Genomic DNA, 17,934 nt, shown 5'->3' on the forward strand with positions numbered 1-17,934 from the left:
TCATCCCTGTATATGTGTCTTTTACTGTTCTAATATTGACTCAGTCCTAGGTATTACTTTAAACTGGAGCCCTGGTTTGGGAGTTCTGAGGTTTTGAGAGTTGACCCATATGGAGACCATACTTGAACAATCTTGTGCTCTTCTCACCCAGTTTCCAGTAAATTTATTAGAGAGTATTAACTCCTTTTCATAGAAATAAGTCAAAATATTCCCATCATTATAAAAAAAGAAGGACACAATGGATAATGTATTATCTGAAAACATATCAAGGTTTTGAGGTGTGTGAAACCACCTCTTAGTCAATATTGTTCCTAGGTCTCCTCTGATCTGGAATAGCAGCATGTGTCACAGTGGGTACCAGCTATGAGTTAATTAATATATTAGGGCTTGCCAACGCAGGCATGTAAAGACTGGATCCTGTGGACTCTGGAAGAAACCCACCTTCTTGGTTCAGTGGAGCAGAAGGTAACTGCAGTCTCGCATTGTGGAGTGCAGAGAGCAAGATGATTCAAATAAAACATTTTGGTCATTCACTGCAACCACATTTATCCCCAGTCCTCTTGACCTGGTCTTGCAACTGGATTGAAGACAGTCATGTACAAAAGAGACTCCTTCACTTTGAAGAAAGACACCATGCATATCATCCTTAAGCATGAATAGAAGGTCCCCATCACTCCGACGGACAAACCTGATGATCAGTGAAGGATATAAATATCGGAGACAAAGCCCAAAAAATAGCGGTTTTATATGAACAAAATACCTTGAAGTATTTGTTCTGCCACAAAGTTATTCACTCCCTTGTCACTTTCCCTGTAAGAAATGTAATAAGCCACGGGTTGAACCATTCAAAACTTGTAATCAACAATATAAAATCTCTTAAACATATATATATGTCAATGTGTTATGCATTTCAGCGAGGGGACAACTGGTGGACAGTCCCCCTCTCTATGTGTCCAACCAGACTTTCACATACTTGGACATCTACTACAACAGGTCAACATTTGTGCGCAATCTACCACCGGTCCCCAAGGATTGTCCCACGCCGTTGGGCGTTGTAGGTAAGGGCACTGGCATTGTTTCTATTGTCACTAACCACCACCACCACCACCACCACCACTACCACCACTACTACCACTGCCATCACAACAATCATCACCATCTTCACCACCATCCACTACAATCATCACCTCAGTCATCACCATCATCTACCAGCTGCCACAATCGCCATCGCTACCACCAGAGCCATCACATCAGCCACCACCACTACCACCAACAACAACAACACCAGCAACATCATCACCACCGCCTTCACCAATACAAACACCACCACTATCATCCCCACCAGCCCCACTATCACCACCACCACCACCACCACCACCTTACCACCACCATCATTTTGATGGCAACAAATTTCTGTATCTAACGTTTTCCGCCCCCATCACAAATTTCTCATTGAAGGTCCCAAGGTCCTTCCTGACACAAATAAACTCATAGAACTCTTCAGGAGACAAGAATTTAAACCTGACCCCATGGGAACAAGTCTGCTATTCGCTTTTATGGCTCAACATTTTACTCACCAGTTTTTCAAGACTGACCTAACCAAAAATCCCGACATGCAATGGGGAAATCAAGGCGTAAGTGCATTATCCATCTATCCCTCTAGCTATTTGTCTATCTATCTATCTATCTATCTATCTATCTATCTACCTATCTATTTTTATATGTATCTATCTGTCTGTCTATATATCTATCTATCTATCTATCTATTATCTATCTATCTTTATATGTATCTATCTGTCCGTCTATCTATCTATCTATCTATCTATCTACCCATATGTCTACCTATCTATCTGTCTGTCTGTCTGTCTGTCTGTCTGTCTATCTATCCATCTATCCATCTATTCATCTATCTATCTGTCTGTCTGACTCTCTCTCTCTCTCTCTCTCTAATAGGTAGATATATATTCTTTTTATTTTTTATTCTTTTATTCTTTTACTTGTTTCAGTCATTTGACTGTGGCCATGCTGGAGCACCGCATTTAGCCGAGCAAATCGCACCCAGGACTTATTCTTTGTAAGCCTAGTACTTATTCCATAGGTCTCTTTTGCCAAACTGTTAAGTTACGGGGGAAGTAAACATACCAGCATCAGTTGTCAAGCGATGTTGAGGGAACAAACACAGACACACACACATATATACGACAGACTTCTTTCAGTTTCCGTCTACCAAATCCACTCACAAGGTTTTGGTTGGCTTGAGGCTATAGTAGAAGACACTTGACCAAGGTGCCATGGAGTGGGGCTGAACCTGGAACCATGTGGTTGGTAAGCAAGCTACTTACCACACAGCCACTCCTGCACACACACACACACACACACACACACACACACATACACACATATATATATCAACCAAAACTGTCTGACGAATGGGTACGAGAAACTCTGAGTAACAGTTTTTGTGATGTCTCTGCAGCTTTATTAAAAAAAGTATATAAATATATATATATACATACATACATACACACTCATATGAGGGGGTGCTGAAATGTTTCTGGCTTTAAGAGCATGGCAAAAGGACTGGTCGGAGGCCCAACCTTCTGAGTTCTTTTACAGGGTTTAGAAAAACTGAGGGACTGCTGCAATAAGTGTGTGAATTTCGGAGGGTAATATATTGAATAAAGTCATAATTAACTGATCCTCCTGCATTTTCTTTTACTCAAAGCCAGGAACTCTTCAGCATCCCCTCTTATATGTATGTATATAGAGTATATATATATATATATATATGTGAAGGCGCATGGCTCAATGGTTAGAGCATTGAGCTTACGATCGTGAGGTTGTGAGTTTGAATCCCGGAGCGGGTTGCGTGTTGTATTCTTGAGCAAGACACTTTATTTCACGTTACTCCAGTTCACTCAGCTGTAGAAATGAGTTGCGACATCACTGGTACTAAGCTGTATCGGCCCCTTTGCCTTTCCCTTGGATAATATTAGTGGTGTGGAGAGGAGAGGTTGGTATGCATGGGTGACTGCTGGTCTTCCATAAACAACCTTGCCCGGACTTGTGCCTGGAAGGGTAACTTTCTAGGTGCAATCCCATGGTCAGTCATGACCGAAGGGGGTCTCAGCAATATATACATATATACATATATATATATACATATATATATATATATATATATATATATAGAATGAGTATATTAATCAAAGTGTACAGTATTATATATCCGTTACCGCGAATCTTATCAATTGGTTTCGCATTAGGGGTTCCATGAGATGTCAGATAGTGGCCTGATTATTTCACCCTGTGCACTTCTTGTTTTCTTCCTCTCTGAAAAAGTGCAAATTTACATGAATGGGCTGTTAGCTAACATCCTGTTGAACCCCTAGTGCGAAACTGATTGATAAAATCAGTCCACAATGGATATATAATACTGTTTTAGTGGGTTGATTAGCATGTCTCAGGCCCAGGTATAGTTACAATTTCTTGGTTCCAATGAGTTAGGTATAAACAGTGCAAAGAAATACAAGAAAACATGTTGCAATTAACTGCTACATTTTATTCAACTGCTAAATGAATTTGTACAGCAACAGGTTGGTTACATCATGATGATGCTGTCTGGAGAAAAATGTACATGTTGTTTTACAAATCAGTCGGAAATTAGTGATGTGTGGGGGAAGACAGGAGTTGAAATACACCTGACATCCCTTCTTGAAGTCTCTCATCCTCTCTACTTACAGGTGCATGTAGTGCATCAAAGCTACCTGCAAATAACTCTCCTCTCTCTTCGAAGGTTCCCACCTCATTGGTGAAAATAGGAAACATCATTCTATTTAAAGATGATTAAGGGCTCCAGCGAGCAAACATATTTTGCTGTGCTTGGTTGGCCCTTACTAGGGTCACTTCGATCATCTTGGACCCCTGTCACACAGTTTTCATTAAGTTTATTAGAGAGTATTAAATCCCATTTGTAGAAATAGCAGCCAAGATATCCCCATCTTTAAAAGAGGGAAGGACACAATGGATAATGTTGTCCTTGGGTGTATTATCTGTAAACAGAATGGGATAATTATGGTCAGAATGTCTTTATTGATCTGCTTGTTGAAAGCTGACCTGGGGCTAAACACACCAACACAACTGCAATTACAACAGCGACGATGACAGTTCCAATGACATTGACGACATGACAACGACGACCACCACCACTACAATAACAATAATGACAACACCAACAAGGACAACAACAACAGTAACTTTCTGGTCATGACACAATAAATCTGGGATCAACAACATTCTGTAAAGGTCCACCTTTTATTTTTACATTCACCCATGGCTCCCTGGGGCATCATATCTTATGTATAAAAATATGCCTGCATGCCCTCCTTTCGATTCCATCACTAACAATGCTTGTTTAAACAAAAATGAAACAAACCAGAAACATAAACGACGAAAGACATCAACAACTCAGTAACCCACTAATACATTAAATGTGAAAATTTCTTTAGGAAAGATCCAGAGCACATTTTAATGATCCAGCTGTAAGTCACGACCCATTTGTGAGCAGTGTCCTACTTGTGAGCCATGACCCAGATGTGAGCTCTTATCCAGTTGTAAGATATGGTCCAGTTGTGAACTGTGATCCAGTTTGGACTGACCCAGTTGTGAGACGTGGTCCAGTTGTGAACTGTGATTCAGTTTGGGCTGTGACCCAGTTGTGAGATGTGGTCCAGTTGTGAACTGTGATCCAGTTTGGACTGACCCAGTTGTGAGACGTGGTCCAGTTGTGAACTGTGATCCAGTTTGGACTGTGACCCAGTTGTGAGATGTGGTCCAGTTATGAACTGTGATTCAGTTTGGGCTGTGACCCAGTTGTGAGATGTGGTCCAGTTGTGATCTCTGTCTCAGTGGTAAATTGTTGCCTGGCTGTGAACTATGTCCCATCTGTTGCTGATCGTTACAGTAAAGAGATATCGTGGTGTTTTAATCTTAAATATAAAAAGTAAGGTATTCAGGTATTCACTGAATCATTAAATCATCAAAAAGAAAACTCACAGTATTAGTTACCAACTTCCACGATCTGATTTCATACTCCTCTGAGGCCTACCCTGCTTTTAAACCTTTTGAAGTGGGTGTTAGGTCGCAGTATTGATTTAATGCAATAAAAGACAAAGAAGTGTTTGATTTTTGATTTTTATATTTGATACACGGAATTAAGCTGTCATCTTTTCTAATATATCTTATATTTCTTCTCTTAGGTTGATGCCAGTAATATCTATGGCAAAAATCTTCATGAAGAGAATCTTTTAAGAACATTCAAAGATGGTAAAATGAAGTCTCAGGTATTACCAATTATATACAATTGTATCTATAATAATAAAAAAAAAGATCTGTATATTTCGTGTCACATGAAAGGCAATAATGTCAACATCATCGTATAGTGTATTATATATACACTATATACACTTGTATACTATATACTTGTATATACACTACTGCTATATTTTATATACTGCTGTACGATATGTGTGTACGTGAGTGTGTGTGTACGTGAGTGTGTGTGTGCGCGCACACGTGTGTGTCTGCATGTGTTCATGTTAAGTTACAATAAAAGTAATTTTATTTTAAACTGAAGGGTTAGTCAATACATTTTGTAGAGTATATATTTATTATTCTTGAAGAACAATAATGTTGACAGTAAGTTTTGACCTGCTATGCCATCACTGGCCAGTATAGCGAGATCATTGCCAGTGCCCCTGGACTGGCTCCTGTGCAGGTGGCACATAAAATACACCATTTTGAGCGTGGCCATTGCCAGTACCGCCTGACTGGCCTTCGTGCGGGTGACACGTAAGAGCACCCACTACACTTTCTGAGTGGTTGGCGTTAGGAAGGGTATCCAGCTGTAGAAACTCTGCCAAATCAGATTGGAGCCTGGTGTAGCCATCTGGTTTCACCAGTCCTCAGTCAAATCATCCAACCCATGCTAGCATGGAAAGCGGACGTTAAACGATGATGATGATGATGATGATATATATATATATATATATTACACACACACACAGTTTGAAAATGCAGAGGCCCTTTAAAGATGTTTATTGACTTGACTGGTTTCACTTTTTAAAAAAAAGATTATCAAAAGTAAAATGTAAAGCTTTGTATAAGCTTTGTTGTATTAAAAAATGGTTATCATAATTGTATTAAAATACAGTTATAGAGTCTTTGATAATGATAAGAAAATGTTAAGAGGGGCTTTTTGTTTAAACAGTTAACATGAAAGTGTTCAAAATTGGGTAGTAAAATATATTTATAATTATCTTAAGTTCATCAGAAATCACGGTTGTATAGAAGCATATATATACAGAAGGAAATATAACCTTTCCATTCATCATATTCTGTCTTGTAGTGTGTGTAGGAGAAATGTTTGCTATTTTTAGAAATAGTGTGGGAGGTTGGTTGGTGAGGAAAAGCATTGTGGAATCAAAAGGATTCTTTTGTTTCTGGGCTAGTCTGTCATGGTTCATTAGTTTTGGGGACTGGTCTTAGAGTTCAGCGTGGTGTGTGTATGGGTCTGTGTATGTGTGTGCTTTATATTTAGCAGGATGGTGCATGTATATGTGTGCATTTTTGTGTTTGTGTGTGTATGTGTGTGATTTGGACAGTATGTATGTATGTATGTATGTATATATATATATATATATATATATATATATATATATATATTAGAAAAAATAATAAGGTACTCAGATATTTGGATGGTTGTACATTTACAGATTTTTATTAATATCACATGTTTTATAGATATTAGCGCTTGCATCTATTCTTGTAGGTTCTTCAAATGTATATATATATATATATATATATATATAGTTTTAAAAATGCAGAGGTCTTTGACTCACACACATACACATGCACACACACAAAAGTACACACATACGCGCACCATCCTTTCAATAATCTTCACTTCAGTGATTTTTTTTTTTTTTTTTTTACCCTATTTTACAGATCATAAACAACGAAGTATGGCCACCCCATGTAAAAGACGCTCCTGTCTCAGCCAAGTTTTTAGATAAAATAGATCAGAATTTCCATTTTGCAGTTGGTCATGAGTTCTTCAATGTGGTCCCGGGCCTCATCGTCTTCTCCACTGTTTGGCTGCGGGAACACAACCGAGTCTGCAACATTTTAAAGAAGGAGCATCCAGAATGGTTAGATGAACAATTGTTCCAGACAACTAAGCTCATAATCATTGGTACGTTGTTGTTGTTCTTCTTCTTCTCCCTCTTCTTCTTCTTCTTCTTCTTCTGATGATGATGATGATGATGACACGATGATGTGGCAATCTAGCAGAATTGTTAATGCGCTGGGCGAAGTGTCCAACGGCATTTCATCAGTCCTTGTGTTCTAAGTTCAAATTCCGCCAAGTTTGACTTTGCCTTTCAGGGTCGATAAAATAAATACCAGTTATGCACTGGGGTTGATGCAATTGACTTACCTCATCCCCTAAAATTTCAAGCTGTGCGTCTATAGTAGAAAGAGTTATTTATTCTTTATTCTTTTATTCATTTATTTGCTTCAATCATTTGACTGTGGCCATGTTGCAGCACTGCCTTTAGTCAAACAAATTGACCCCAGGACTTATTCTTTGTAAACCCAGTATTTATTCTATCGGTCTGTTTTGTCCAACCGTGAAGTTACAGGGATGTAAACACACCAACACTGGTTGTCAATCAATAGTGAGGGGACAAACACAGACACAAATATACACACACAAGACGTGTTTACTGCATGAATTTTCAGCCACCAGGAAACCAACACAGTGGACAGTTTGCTAGGATTACAACTAGAATAGGCGCAGGAGTGGCTGTGTGGTAAGTAACTTGCTTAACAACCACATGGTTCCGGGTTCAGTCCCACTGCATGGCACCTTGGGCAAGTGTCTTCTACTATAGCCTCGGGCCGATCAAACCCTTGTGAGTGGATTTGGTAGACGGAAACTGAAAGAAGTCCGTCGTATATATGTATATATATATATATATATATATATATATATATATATATATATATATATATGTATATGTGTGTGTGTTTGTGTGTCTGTGTTTGTCCCTCTAGCATTGCTTGACAACCGATGCTGGTGTATTTATGTTCCCGTCACTTAGTAGTTCGGCAAAAGAGACCGATAGAATAAGTACTAGGCTTACAAAGAATAAGTCCTGGGGTCGATTTGCTCGACTAAAGGCGGTGCTCCAGCATGGCCGCAGTCAAATGACTGAAACAAGTAAAAGAGTAAAAGAGAAAGATGAAAAGGAGCAAAAGCTGTGAAATATGCTTTTCTCTCCGCTGCATCCGCTATCACACCAAGCTGCAACGTCGAATCCACAATTGGTTCAGGACTAACCTTTCATTGGCCTCAAAATAGCAGTCAAAGCTGCCTTTCAACACTGAGAAAATTCTTTTCTTCTTGGTTAAAAAGCGGCCAGTATTTTTTTTTTTTTAATCTTCCTGTATTGTTTCCTGTCTGACTGCTATTAATTTCTGTTCAAACAATGAGAAAAATGGCGACTTCACTTGTCCTATCTGTCTCTTCTCTTTGGCGTTGTTTTTTAAAATAACCAAAGATACAATTCAAGTTCTAGAACTGTGTTTCTCAACTATTTCTTCCTTATGGATTCCTTTTGAACTCTACTTATTCTATTTGATGCCCTATAGCCATCCAATGTTTAAAAAAATCTTGTTGTATTTTTAATAGTTAAATATTAGGAATTGTACAGTTCTATATTTAAGAGATGAGGAATTATGTACATTATTTACATTTGACGAATATTTGTCCTCATCTTGTTTGTTGTCAACACATTTCGAATGATATACCCTCCAGCCTTCATCAGGTGTCTTGGAGAAATTTCGAACCTGATGAAGGCTGGAGGGTATATCAGCCGAAACGTTGTTTTAACAACAAACAAGATGAGGACAAATATCCGTCAAATGTAAATAATGTACATAATTAGGAATTGTATTCTTTATATTTTCTTTTACTTGTTTCAGTCATTTGACTGCGGTCACGCTGGAGCATCGCTTTTAGTTGAACAAATTGCTCCCAGGACTTATTCTTTATAAGTTTAGTACTTATTCTATCGGCCACTTTTGCTGAACCGCTAAGTTATGGGGATTTAAACACACCAACATTAGTATCAAACGATGGTGGGGTGACATACACAGACACACAAATACATACATATATACATACATACATACATACATACATACATACATACATACATACATACATACATACATACATACATGCATACATACATGCATACATATATACATACATACATGCTTACACACATACACATACGATGGATTTCATTCTGTTTCCATCAACCAAATTCACTCACAAGTGTTTGGTTGCCCCGAGGCTATAGTAGAAGACACTTGCCCAAGGTGCCATGCAATTGGACTGAACCCAGAACCATGTAGTTGGGAAGCAAGCTTCTCACCACTCAGCCACTCCTGCACATTTCGTGTATTGTAGAATTATAACTAATTTACAAAGTGGCATCAAAATATTCCCGGACTAGTTATGTTTAATAAAAAAATAACTTATTTGCCTAAGCTTTAACATCATCTCCTTCGAAATAGTCACCTTGCACAGCAACGCACCAATCCCAGCCTTATTGCCACTTTTGGAATCCAACCTGGAAGTTGTTTTCCATAAGCAAGTTGAGGACTGTCTGTAATTTGCACTCTGCAAAGTGGTTGATGTTAGGAAGGACATCCAGCCATAGAAACCATGCCAAAACAGACATGGAGCCTGAACACCCCTTCAGCTGGTCAGCTCTTTTCAAACCGTCCAACCCATGCCAGCATGGAAAATTGATGTTAAATATTGATGATGATGATGAGGAGTATGATGACAATGATATATATATAATTCAAATATACATAATATATATAATGTGTGGTAAGAAGCTTAATTCCCAACCACATGGTTCCAGGTTCAGTCCTACTGCTTGGCACCTTGGGCAAGTGTCTTCTAGTATAGCTTTGGACTGATCAAAGCCTTGTGACTGGACTTGGTAGACGGAAACTGAAAGAAGCCTGTCATATATATATATATATATATATATATATATATATATATATATATATATATATATATATATATATATATATATATATATATATATATATATATATATATACGTATATGTATATGTTTGTGTGTCTGTGTTTCTCCTCACCACCATCGCTTGACAACCAAAGTTGGTGTGTTTACATCCTTGTAACTTAGCAGGTCGGGCAAAGTGACTGATAGAATAAGTACTAGGCTTACAAAGAATAAGTCCTGGGGTCGATTCATTTGACTAAAGACGATCAGCATGAATGGGTTAATGCACTAAAACCTTCTGGTTTTTTTCTGAACATGTGTTGCTGAAATTAGGGCGTGCCTTTTATGCTTATATTTTGAAACACAATAACTACAAAACATTATTTATCAAACATGGATCATCCACCTGTATATATGTATCAATATCTATAAAACACAAGATGTTTGTGTGTGTGTGTACGTGATGTGGGTTATGCAGGTCCACAAATTAGCACGCATGTCGCTCCAATTTTAGGAGGACATTGTTCATGACTCTGTGTTTTTGTCAACTTTTTCTCACAGAGGCACCCGCGTATAGCTGTAAAAATCGATAAACTTTTACCAATTTTGAAGTTTGTTGACATGGCGAAGTCAAATCTGTGCGTATGCGCGTGAAGGAGAGAGAGAAAGAAAGAAAGAGAGGGAGAAAGAAAGAGAGAGAGAAAGAAAGAAAGAGAGAGAGAAAGAAAAAAGAGAGAAAGAAAGAAATAGTGTGTTTGTGACAAGGGGAGAAACAGAGTGTTTGCCAAGCGTCTAAAAAAAAAGGAACGAACAAGTGGAAGAGGGAGACAAAGCGTATTACGAAAGAAAATGTAGCTAAGGAAGACAGAGTAAAATGCATTTTTTTTCTTAAACACGAGATATAGTTTCAAATATAAGATGTTTTTGAAAGACACTATATTCTATAATAAGATTATATATACTTTCTCACACAACAATTCAAATATATTTATTTTAAATCATTTATTTATTTTAAATCGTTCATCTTTCTCCCCCCCCTCTCACTCTCACACATACGCACATATACTACTTTGGGAGCGAAAGAGTTTTGTTTATATTTCACAACTATGAAACAAAAACGTATGTAACAATTTGTCAGTCACCCCACCGCCCCAACCCGTTTTTCGAACCACAAAAAGGGTTTGGTAATTTTTCAGATTAACACCCGCACGATTTCCACTAGGGTGTTACGGTTAGGATTAGGATTAGGGTTAGGGTTACGGTTTTAGGGTCAGAGTTAGGGTTAGGGTTAGAGTTAACCTAGAAGGGACAGGCTCCTTATTTTTTGGTTAAGGTTGTTGGTAAGCTTTCCTAAGTTACTCCAATCCAGATCCCCAATGCAAACCTTCAGATCAACCTTCTCCTATGTAGATCTCTAATGCAACATTTAAAAAAGGAGTCAATAAGTGAAAATAACCAATAAACTGATTCCTTATGGGATTTCCCAATCAAATTGCCAGCAAACCATTTTCAGCCAAACCAATTTCAACAGATTTCGCTCAAATCTGATGTCGATGTTACTTATTTTGGTTTGAAATAAAGGACTTAATCATTTAATAATCCTAGCTTAATCCCGAGCAGCGCCGGGTTATACTGCTAGTAGATATATAAAATGCTATTAGAAAATATATGCACCAATTTCAAAGAGAAACTTTGACATTGTCAGCGTCCTAGTTTCCTTGGTTGGGTGCATAAGAATGCTATTTACTCACCTGAAACCAGTCAGTCCATTTATATATATATATGTATCTAACTGTGCTATTTCTTGTAATAATTCACGAGCTACTTATAAAAGTAGAACTAGTTAAACTATTTATATTATATATTATATCTTCACTAATAATTTTTAACACAAGCTAGATAAATATTCTGTCTCAGTTTAATGCTTATGAGAAATAACATGCACCAAGTATGAAATAAATAAGCAGTTGGACATATTTAGCACAAAATAATATTGCTTTCAAGTTTTGGCACAAGACCAGCAATTTCAGGGGAGGGTGTAAGTTGGTAAAGTCAACCCCAGCGTTCAACTAGTTCTTATTTTATGAACCCTGAAAGGATAAAAGGCAAAGTCGACCTTGGCAGAAATTGAACTCAGAATGTAAAGATGGGTGATCTGCAAAGCATTTTGCCCAGCATGCTAACAATTCTGCCAGCTCACTGCCCTTCAATGCAAAATAATATCAGCAGGTGTGGTTGTGTGGTAAGAAGCTTGCTTCCCAACCACATGGTTTCAGGTTCAGTCCCACTATGTGGTATCTTGGACAAGTGTCTTCTTCTCAAACCCTGGGACGACCAAAGCTTTGTGAGTGGATTTAGCAGACAAAAACTGAAGGAAGCTTATGAGATATATATGTGCCCTATTGGTTAGGGTGTTCCATACATGATCACGTGGTTGCGGTTTCGTTTCCCAGACTGGCAGTGCATTGTGTTCTTGAGCAAGACACTTCATTTCGTGTTGTTCCATCTCACTCTGCTACAAATAGGTAACTCTACAATAGACTGGTGTTCCGTTCAGTGGGGAAATGTTAGCCCGTTTGCCTTGCCAGTGGGTTGGCATCATTGGGAGTCTACAACAGTGTGAGGAAGCCCATTCATCAGTGATGTATAACAGCATCTGATAGCCTGGTCGAAAAAGAGGCCGTTATATATATATATCATCATCATTGTTTAATGTCTGCTTTCCATGCTAGCATGGGTTGGACGATTTGACTGAGGACTGGTGAACCAGATGGCTACACCAGGCTCCAATCTGATTTGGCAGAGTTTCTACAGCTGGATGCCCTTTCTAATGCCAACCACTCCGAGAGTGTAGTGGGTGCTTTTACGTGCCACCGGCACGAAGGCCAGTCAGGAGGTACTGGCAACGGCCACGCTCGAAACGGTGTATTTTACATGCCACCTGCACAGGAGCCAGTCCAGTGGTACTGGCAACGAACTCGCTCGAATGTCTTTTCACGTGCCACTGGCACAAGTGCCAGGAAGGTGATATATATATATATATATACATACACTGTTACACTGTTCTATATTTTAGAGATGAATTCTCTACATTATTTACATTGGACGGATATGTGTCCTCATCTTGTTTGTTGTTACCACAACATTTCGGCTGATTTACTCTCTAGCCTTCATCAGGTGTCTTGGTGGAATTTTGAACCCAACCCTGGGTTCTCATTCCTAAGGTATTTTTTGTTGATGTTACTATTATTATTATTATTTATTCAAGGCACTTAGAATCTTGGGGTTAGTAGCCTGCACTCTTAACCGTTACGCTATATGCCTGTGGGCAATTATAGAGTGAATTTTAAGGTTTATAAACCTAATATTTTTGTATCCTTCATTAATACTGGTTCCCATATTCTACTCATATCTGCACTAAGTCTGCTTAGGAGGTGATTGTGCCTCTTTTAGTTTTCATATTTTCCAGTAGTGTTCTCTGTCTATTATTTTAACTTCATCTCACAGGGAAAGGTGGTCTTGGTTTTTTCATACGTGATTAGCTATACTCGATTTTGTATATGTGTGTGCATATATGTATGCATGTACACTGCAAGGTAGTATAATATAATAACAACAATACTGTCAATGATAGTTATAATAATAATAATAATAATAATAATAATAATAATAATAATAATAATTGTTTCTACTGGAGGCACAATGCCTGAAATTTGGTAGGAAGGGACTAGTTGATCACATCAACCCCAGTTAATAATACAATAATAATAATAATAATAATAATAATAATAATAATAATAATAATAATAGTCTTTTCTCCTGAAAGCACATGGCCTGAAATTTGGTGGGAGGGGATTAGTTGATTACATCGACTCCAGTGTTTCACTGGTACTAACAGTTCTGTGTGCTAACAGTTCTGCCAGCTCACTGCCTTAATAGTAATAGTAATAATAATAATAATAATAACAATAATAATGGAGAAATGGAGAAACTTTCAAAATGGAGAAACTTTCAAAATGGAGAAACTTTCAAAATACAAAGGCCTGGAAATAGAGGTAACTCGAATATGGAATCTAAAAACAGAAACAATTCCTCTCATAGTAGGTGCCTTAGGTATAATAAAAAAATATTCAGACAAATACATAACAAAAACACCAGGACTTACAAATATATATAACATACAGAAAATTGCACTACTGGGCACTGCACACATTCTACGCAAAACACTTTCAATACAGTAACCATAAGAGCATCACAGCAAACCACAGCACATACCCAAGGCGCACAGAACTGCGCTCGGTAGTGAAATGAAAGCATGTTATAAATATAAAACTACTGAATAATAATAATAATAATAATAATAATAATAATAATAATAATAATAATAATAATAATAATAATCCGTTCTACTATAGGCACAAGGCCTGAAATTTGGTTTAGATCAACCCAGTACGCAACTGGTACTACATGGTTCCGGGTTCGTTCCCACTGTGTGGCACCTTGGGCAAGTGTCTTCTACTATAGCCTTGGGCGGACCAAAGCCTTGTGAGTGGATTTGGTAGATGGAAACTGAAAGAAGCCTGTCGTATATATATATGTATATATATATGTATGTGTGTCTGTTTGTCCCCCCAACATTGCTTGACAACCGATGGTGGTGTGTTAGCAGTTCGGCAAAAGAGACCAATAGAATAAGTACTAGGCTTACAAAGAATAAGTCCTGGGGTCGATTTGCTCGACTAAAAGCAGTGCTCCAGCATGGCCACAGTCAAAATGACTGAAACAAGTAAATGAGTAACTATAGTGAATTGAAGTGGGTGCAGGTTGTGGTCTATAAAGATAGTGAACATGATACCAGTAGTGACTGGCATGCTTGGAAGTATCAACACTCAACTACCAACATGGCTCAAAAAGTTTAGTACAAATGTAAAGATGGAACACCCACAAAGATCATCATTGTTTGGAATTGCAAGAGTTCTCTGCAGGTTCTTGAAGCATGATCAGTAAACAAGTGTCACCTTAATCTGCTGACTGTGGGCAGTTGACACTTTCTGTCATATCCAACAAAATAAGCTGAGAGTTTTCAATGATGATGATGATGATGATAATATGCTAGGAACAACCCACATCCTACACAAGACACTATCAATTCAATAATACAACCTAAGCAAAACAACCCACAAACACACGACACACTCTAAACAGCAATTATCCAGTGAAATAAACTTCCACCAACAATCCAATTAACCAACGCATTACACACTCAACACACAATACAAGCAGTAATACAACAAAAGACTGCACCACACCTCAGCAGCACAGAAGTGTAGCAGGTGATGCAGTACAAATTTACCTCAAACTACCAAATGTTGAACAACTATATTATAATAATAATAATAATAATAATAATAATTTTTATGCCCGGATGCAGTACCAGGCAGTGGCTCTCATGGCTTTCGATCTTAATTTATTGAAAGTGTTATCATGTACATTGTTATGTCTTGGTATAAAAGATGGGCTACAGTAAATATTCTGCTCAAAACCACGGATTTGCTTGTCAGTTGTTTGACCTTAACCAGTTGAGCATGTCCCTTGGTGGCTGATGATAAGTGCATCTCTGATCAGGAGCAGAAGTAGTGGGGGAGCATCATAGCCATGTGTTGAGAGGAATTCTTTGGGGTTTGAATAATTCACCTTTGGAAACATGGGTGTTTTGCTCAACATCCTTAAACAAACCTTATTCAGGGACCTTTTGAGCGGAATGGGCTACTTGACCTGAAGAAAATTCTAACGGGGTCCCACCTGCAAGGTCATGCGCTGTTTATCTTGATATGAGATCACCATGTCGCGCACACATGGTTGTGATGCATGTGTCTGGTGTACCCTTATCAGACGGGTAATCATGATGGGTATACTGGGCTTCGTATATTTTACCCCAAAGTCACTTTGATGGCATGCACTGCTCTCTCACTCAATAATGATTCCAAATTTTGTCACGAAGACAGAAATTTCGGGGGAGGGGTAAGTCAAATACATCGACTCCAGTGTTCAACTGGTACAAGATTGGCTGGCCTTGTGCCTAAATTTGAAACCAATATAAAGGATACATTTAACCCTTTAGCATTCACATTATTCTGTCAAATATAATGCTTATCTATTCAGATTATTCTGAATTTATCATGCATTATCTTGTGGCTTTGAGATTTTGATGATGTAACTATATTTTTAGAATGACAATGTAGGGTAAGTATGAGAGGCCAGATCTGACCAGTTTAAACATAAAACAGGTAGAATATCTGGGCCAATTTAAATGCTGATGAGTTAAGCTGAATAAATTTAAACAACAACAACTTACTCATGAATCTGTATCCAAATCTGCTTATATACTTATTGATTTAAATTAATATTTTTTCAGGTGAAATAATCAAATTGATTATTGAAGAGTATGTCAGCCACCTGGCACATTATGGCTTAAATATTCGCTTTGATCCAGAACTGCTCTTTAATCAACGTTATCAATACCAGAACCGAATTGCCATCGAATTCAATCATCTATACCACTGGCATCCATTCATACCTGACATTTTCAACATCAATGGAACAATGTACACAAACAGGGAGTTTTATTACCATCCTGAGATTGTTGTAAAGCATGGAATGAAGGCATTTGTTGATTCCTTGTCACGACAAACAGCTGGTCAAGTAAGTAAAAGAACATCTATATTAATATGCGCAACCTTCCCGAGAAAGTATATGAGAAGTGAAAGTGTTTTCCATATAAAATTCTATTTCTTCAATTTTATTTCAGCTGAATTGCTTATGTTTGTGTATTTTTTGTGTATGTATTATGTGATTATGTGTGTATGTATGTATATGTGTGTGGAGGCGCAATAGCCCAGTGGTTAGGGCAGCGGACTTGTGGTCGTAGGATCGCAGTTTTGAATCCCAGACTGAACGTTGTGAGTGTTTATTGAGTGAAAACACCTAAAGCTCCACTAGGCTCCAGCAGGGGATGGTGGCAAACCCTGCTGTACTCTTTCACCACAACTTTCTCTCTTTCTTCCTGTTTCTGTTGTACCTGTATTTCAAAGGGCCAGTCTTGTTACGCTCAGTGTCATGTTGAATCTCCCCGAGAACTACGTTTAGGGTACACGTGTCTGTAGAGTGCTCAGCCATTTGCACATTAATTTCACAAGCAAGCTGTTCCATTGATTGGATCAACTGGAATCCTCATCGTCGTAACTGGCGGAGTGCCATGATGTATATTTGTGTAAGTATATGTATATATGTGTATTTGTCTATGTATGTGTTTACATAAATATACATGTGTATATACATGGTTCTGCGTTCAGTCCCACTGCGTGGCACCTTGGGCAAGTGTCTTCAACTATAGCTTCGGGCCAACCAAAGCCTTGTGAGTGGATTTGGTAGACAGAAACTGAAAGACGCCTGTTGTATATATGTATATATATATATATGTGTGTGTGTGTGTGTATGTTTGTGTGTCTGTGTTTGTCCCCCCAACATCGCTTGACAACCAATGCTGGTGTGTTTACGTCCCCATAACTTAGCGGTTCGGCAAAAGAGATCGATAGAATAAGTACTAGGCTTACAAAGAATAAGTCCTGGGGTCGATTTACTCGACAAAAGGCGGTGCTCCAGCATGGCTGCAGTCAAATGACGGAAACAAGTAAAAGAGAGAGTAAAGAGTATATATTAGGTTGTTTGGAAAATAATGGCCGATTTTAGAAATATGCCAATATTCTTGAAAAACTGAACTTATACATAGGTTGATGATGATGATCCCTGAACAACCATGC

General features: G+C 38.1%; 1 protein-coding gene across 2 annotated transcripts in view; it reads left to right on the top strand.

Annotated features, from left to right (window-relative positions):
* LOC106867682 (prostaglandin G/H synthase 2) overlaps positions 1 to 17,934 on the top strand; it is an 80,749-nt gene that overhangs the window by 38,776 nt on the left and 24,039 nt on the right. For both annotated transcript variants that reach the window (XM_089343376.1, XM_089343375.1), the window contains exons 5-9: positions 915 to 1,058; positions 1,459 to 1,634; positions 5,259 to 5,342; positions 7,006 to 7,252; positions 16,530 to 16,816. In XM_089343376.1, the coding sequence (XP_089199502.1) occupies positions 915 to 1,058; positions 1,459 to 1,634; positions 5,259 to 5,342; positions 7,006 to 7,252; positions 16,530 to 16,816 (938 nt within the window). The remainder of the gene's footprint in view (positions 1 to 914; positions 1,059 to 1,458; positions 1,635 to 5,258; positions 5,343 to 7,005; positions 7,253 to 16,529; positions 16,817 to 17,934) is intronic.

This window comes from Octopus bimaculoides, chromosome 27 (assembly GCF_046866305.1).
Source record: "Octopus bimaculoides isolate indiv1 chromosome 27, ASM4686630v1, whole genome shotgun sequence".
Lineage (NCBI taxonomy): Eukaryota > Metazoa > Mollusca > Cephalopoda > Octopoda > Octopodidae > Octopus > Octopus bimaculoides.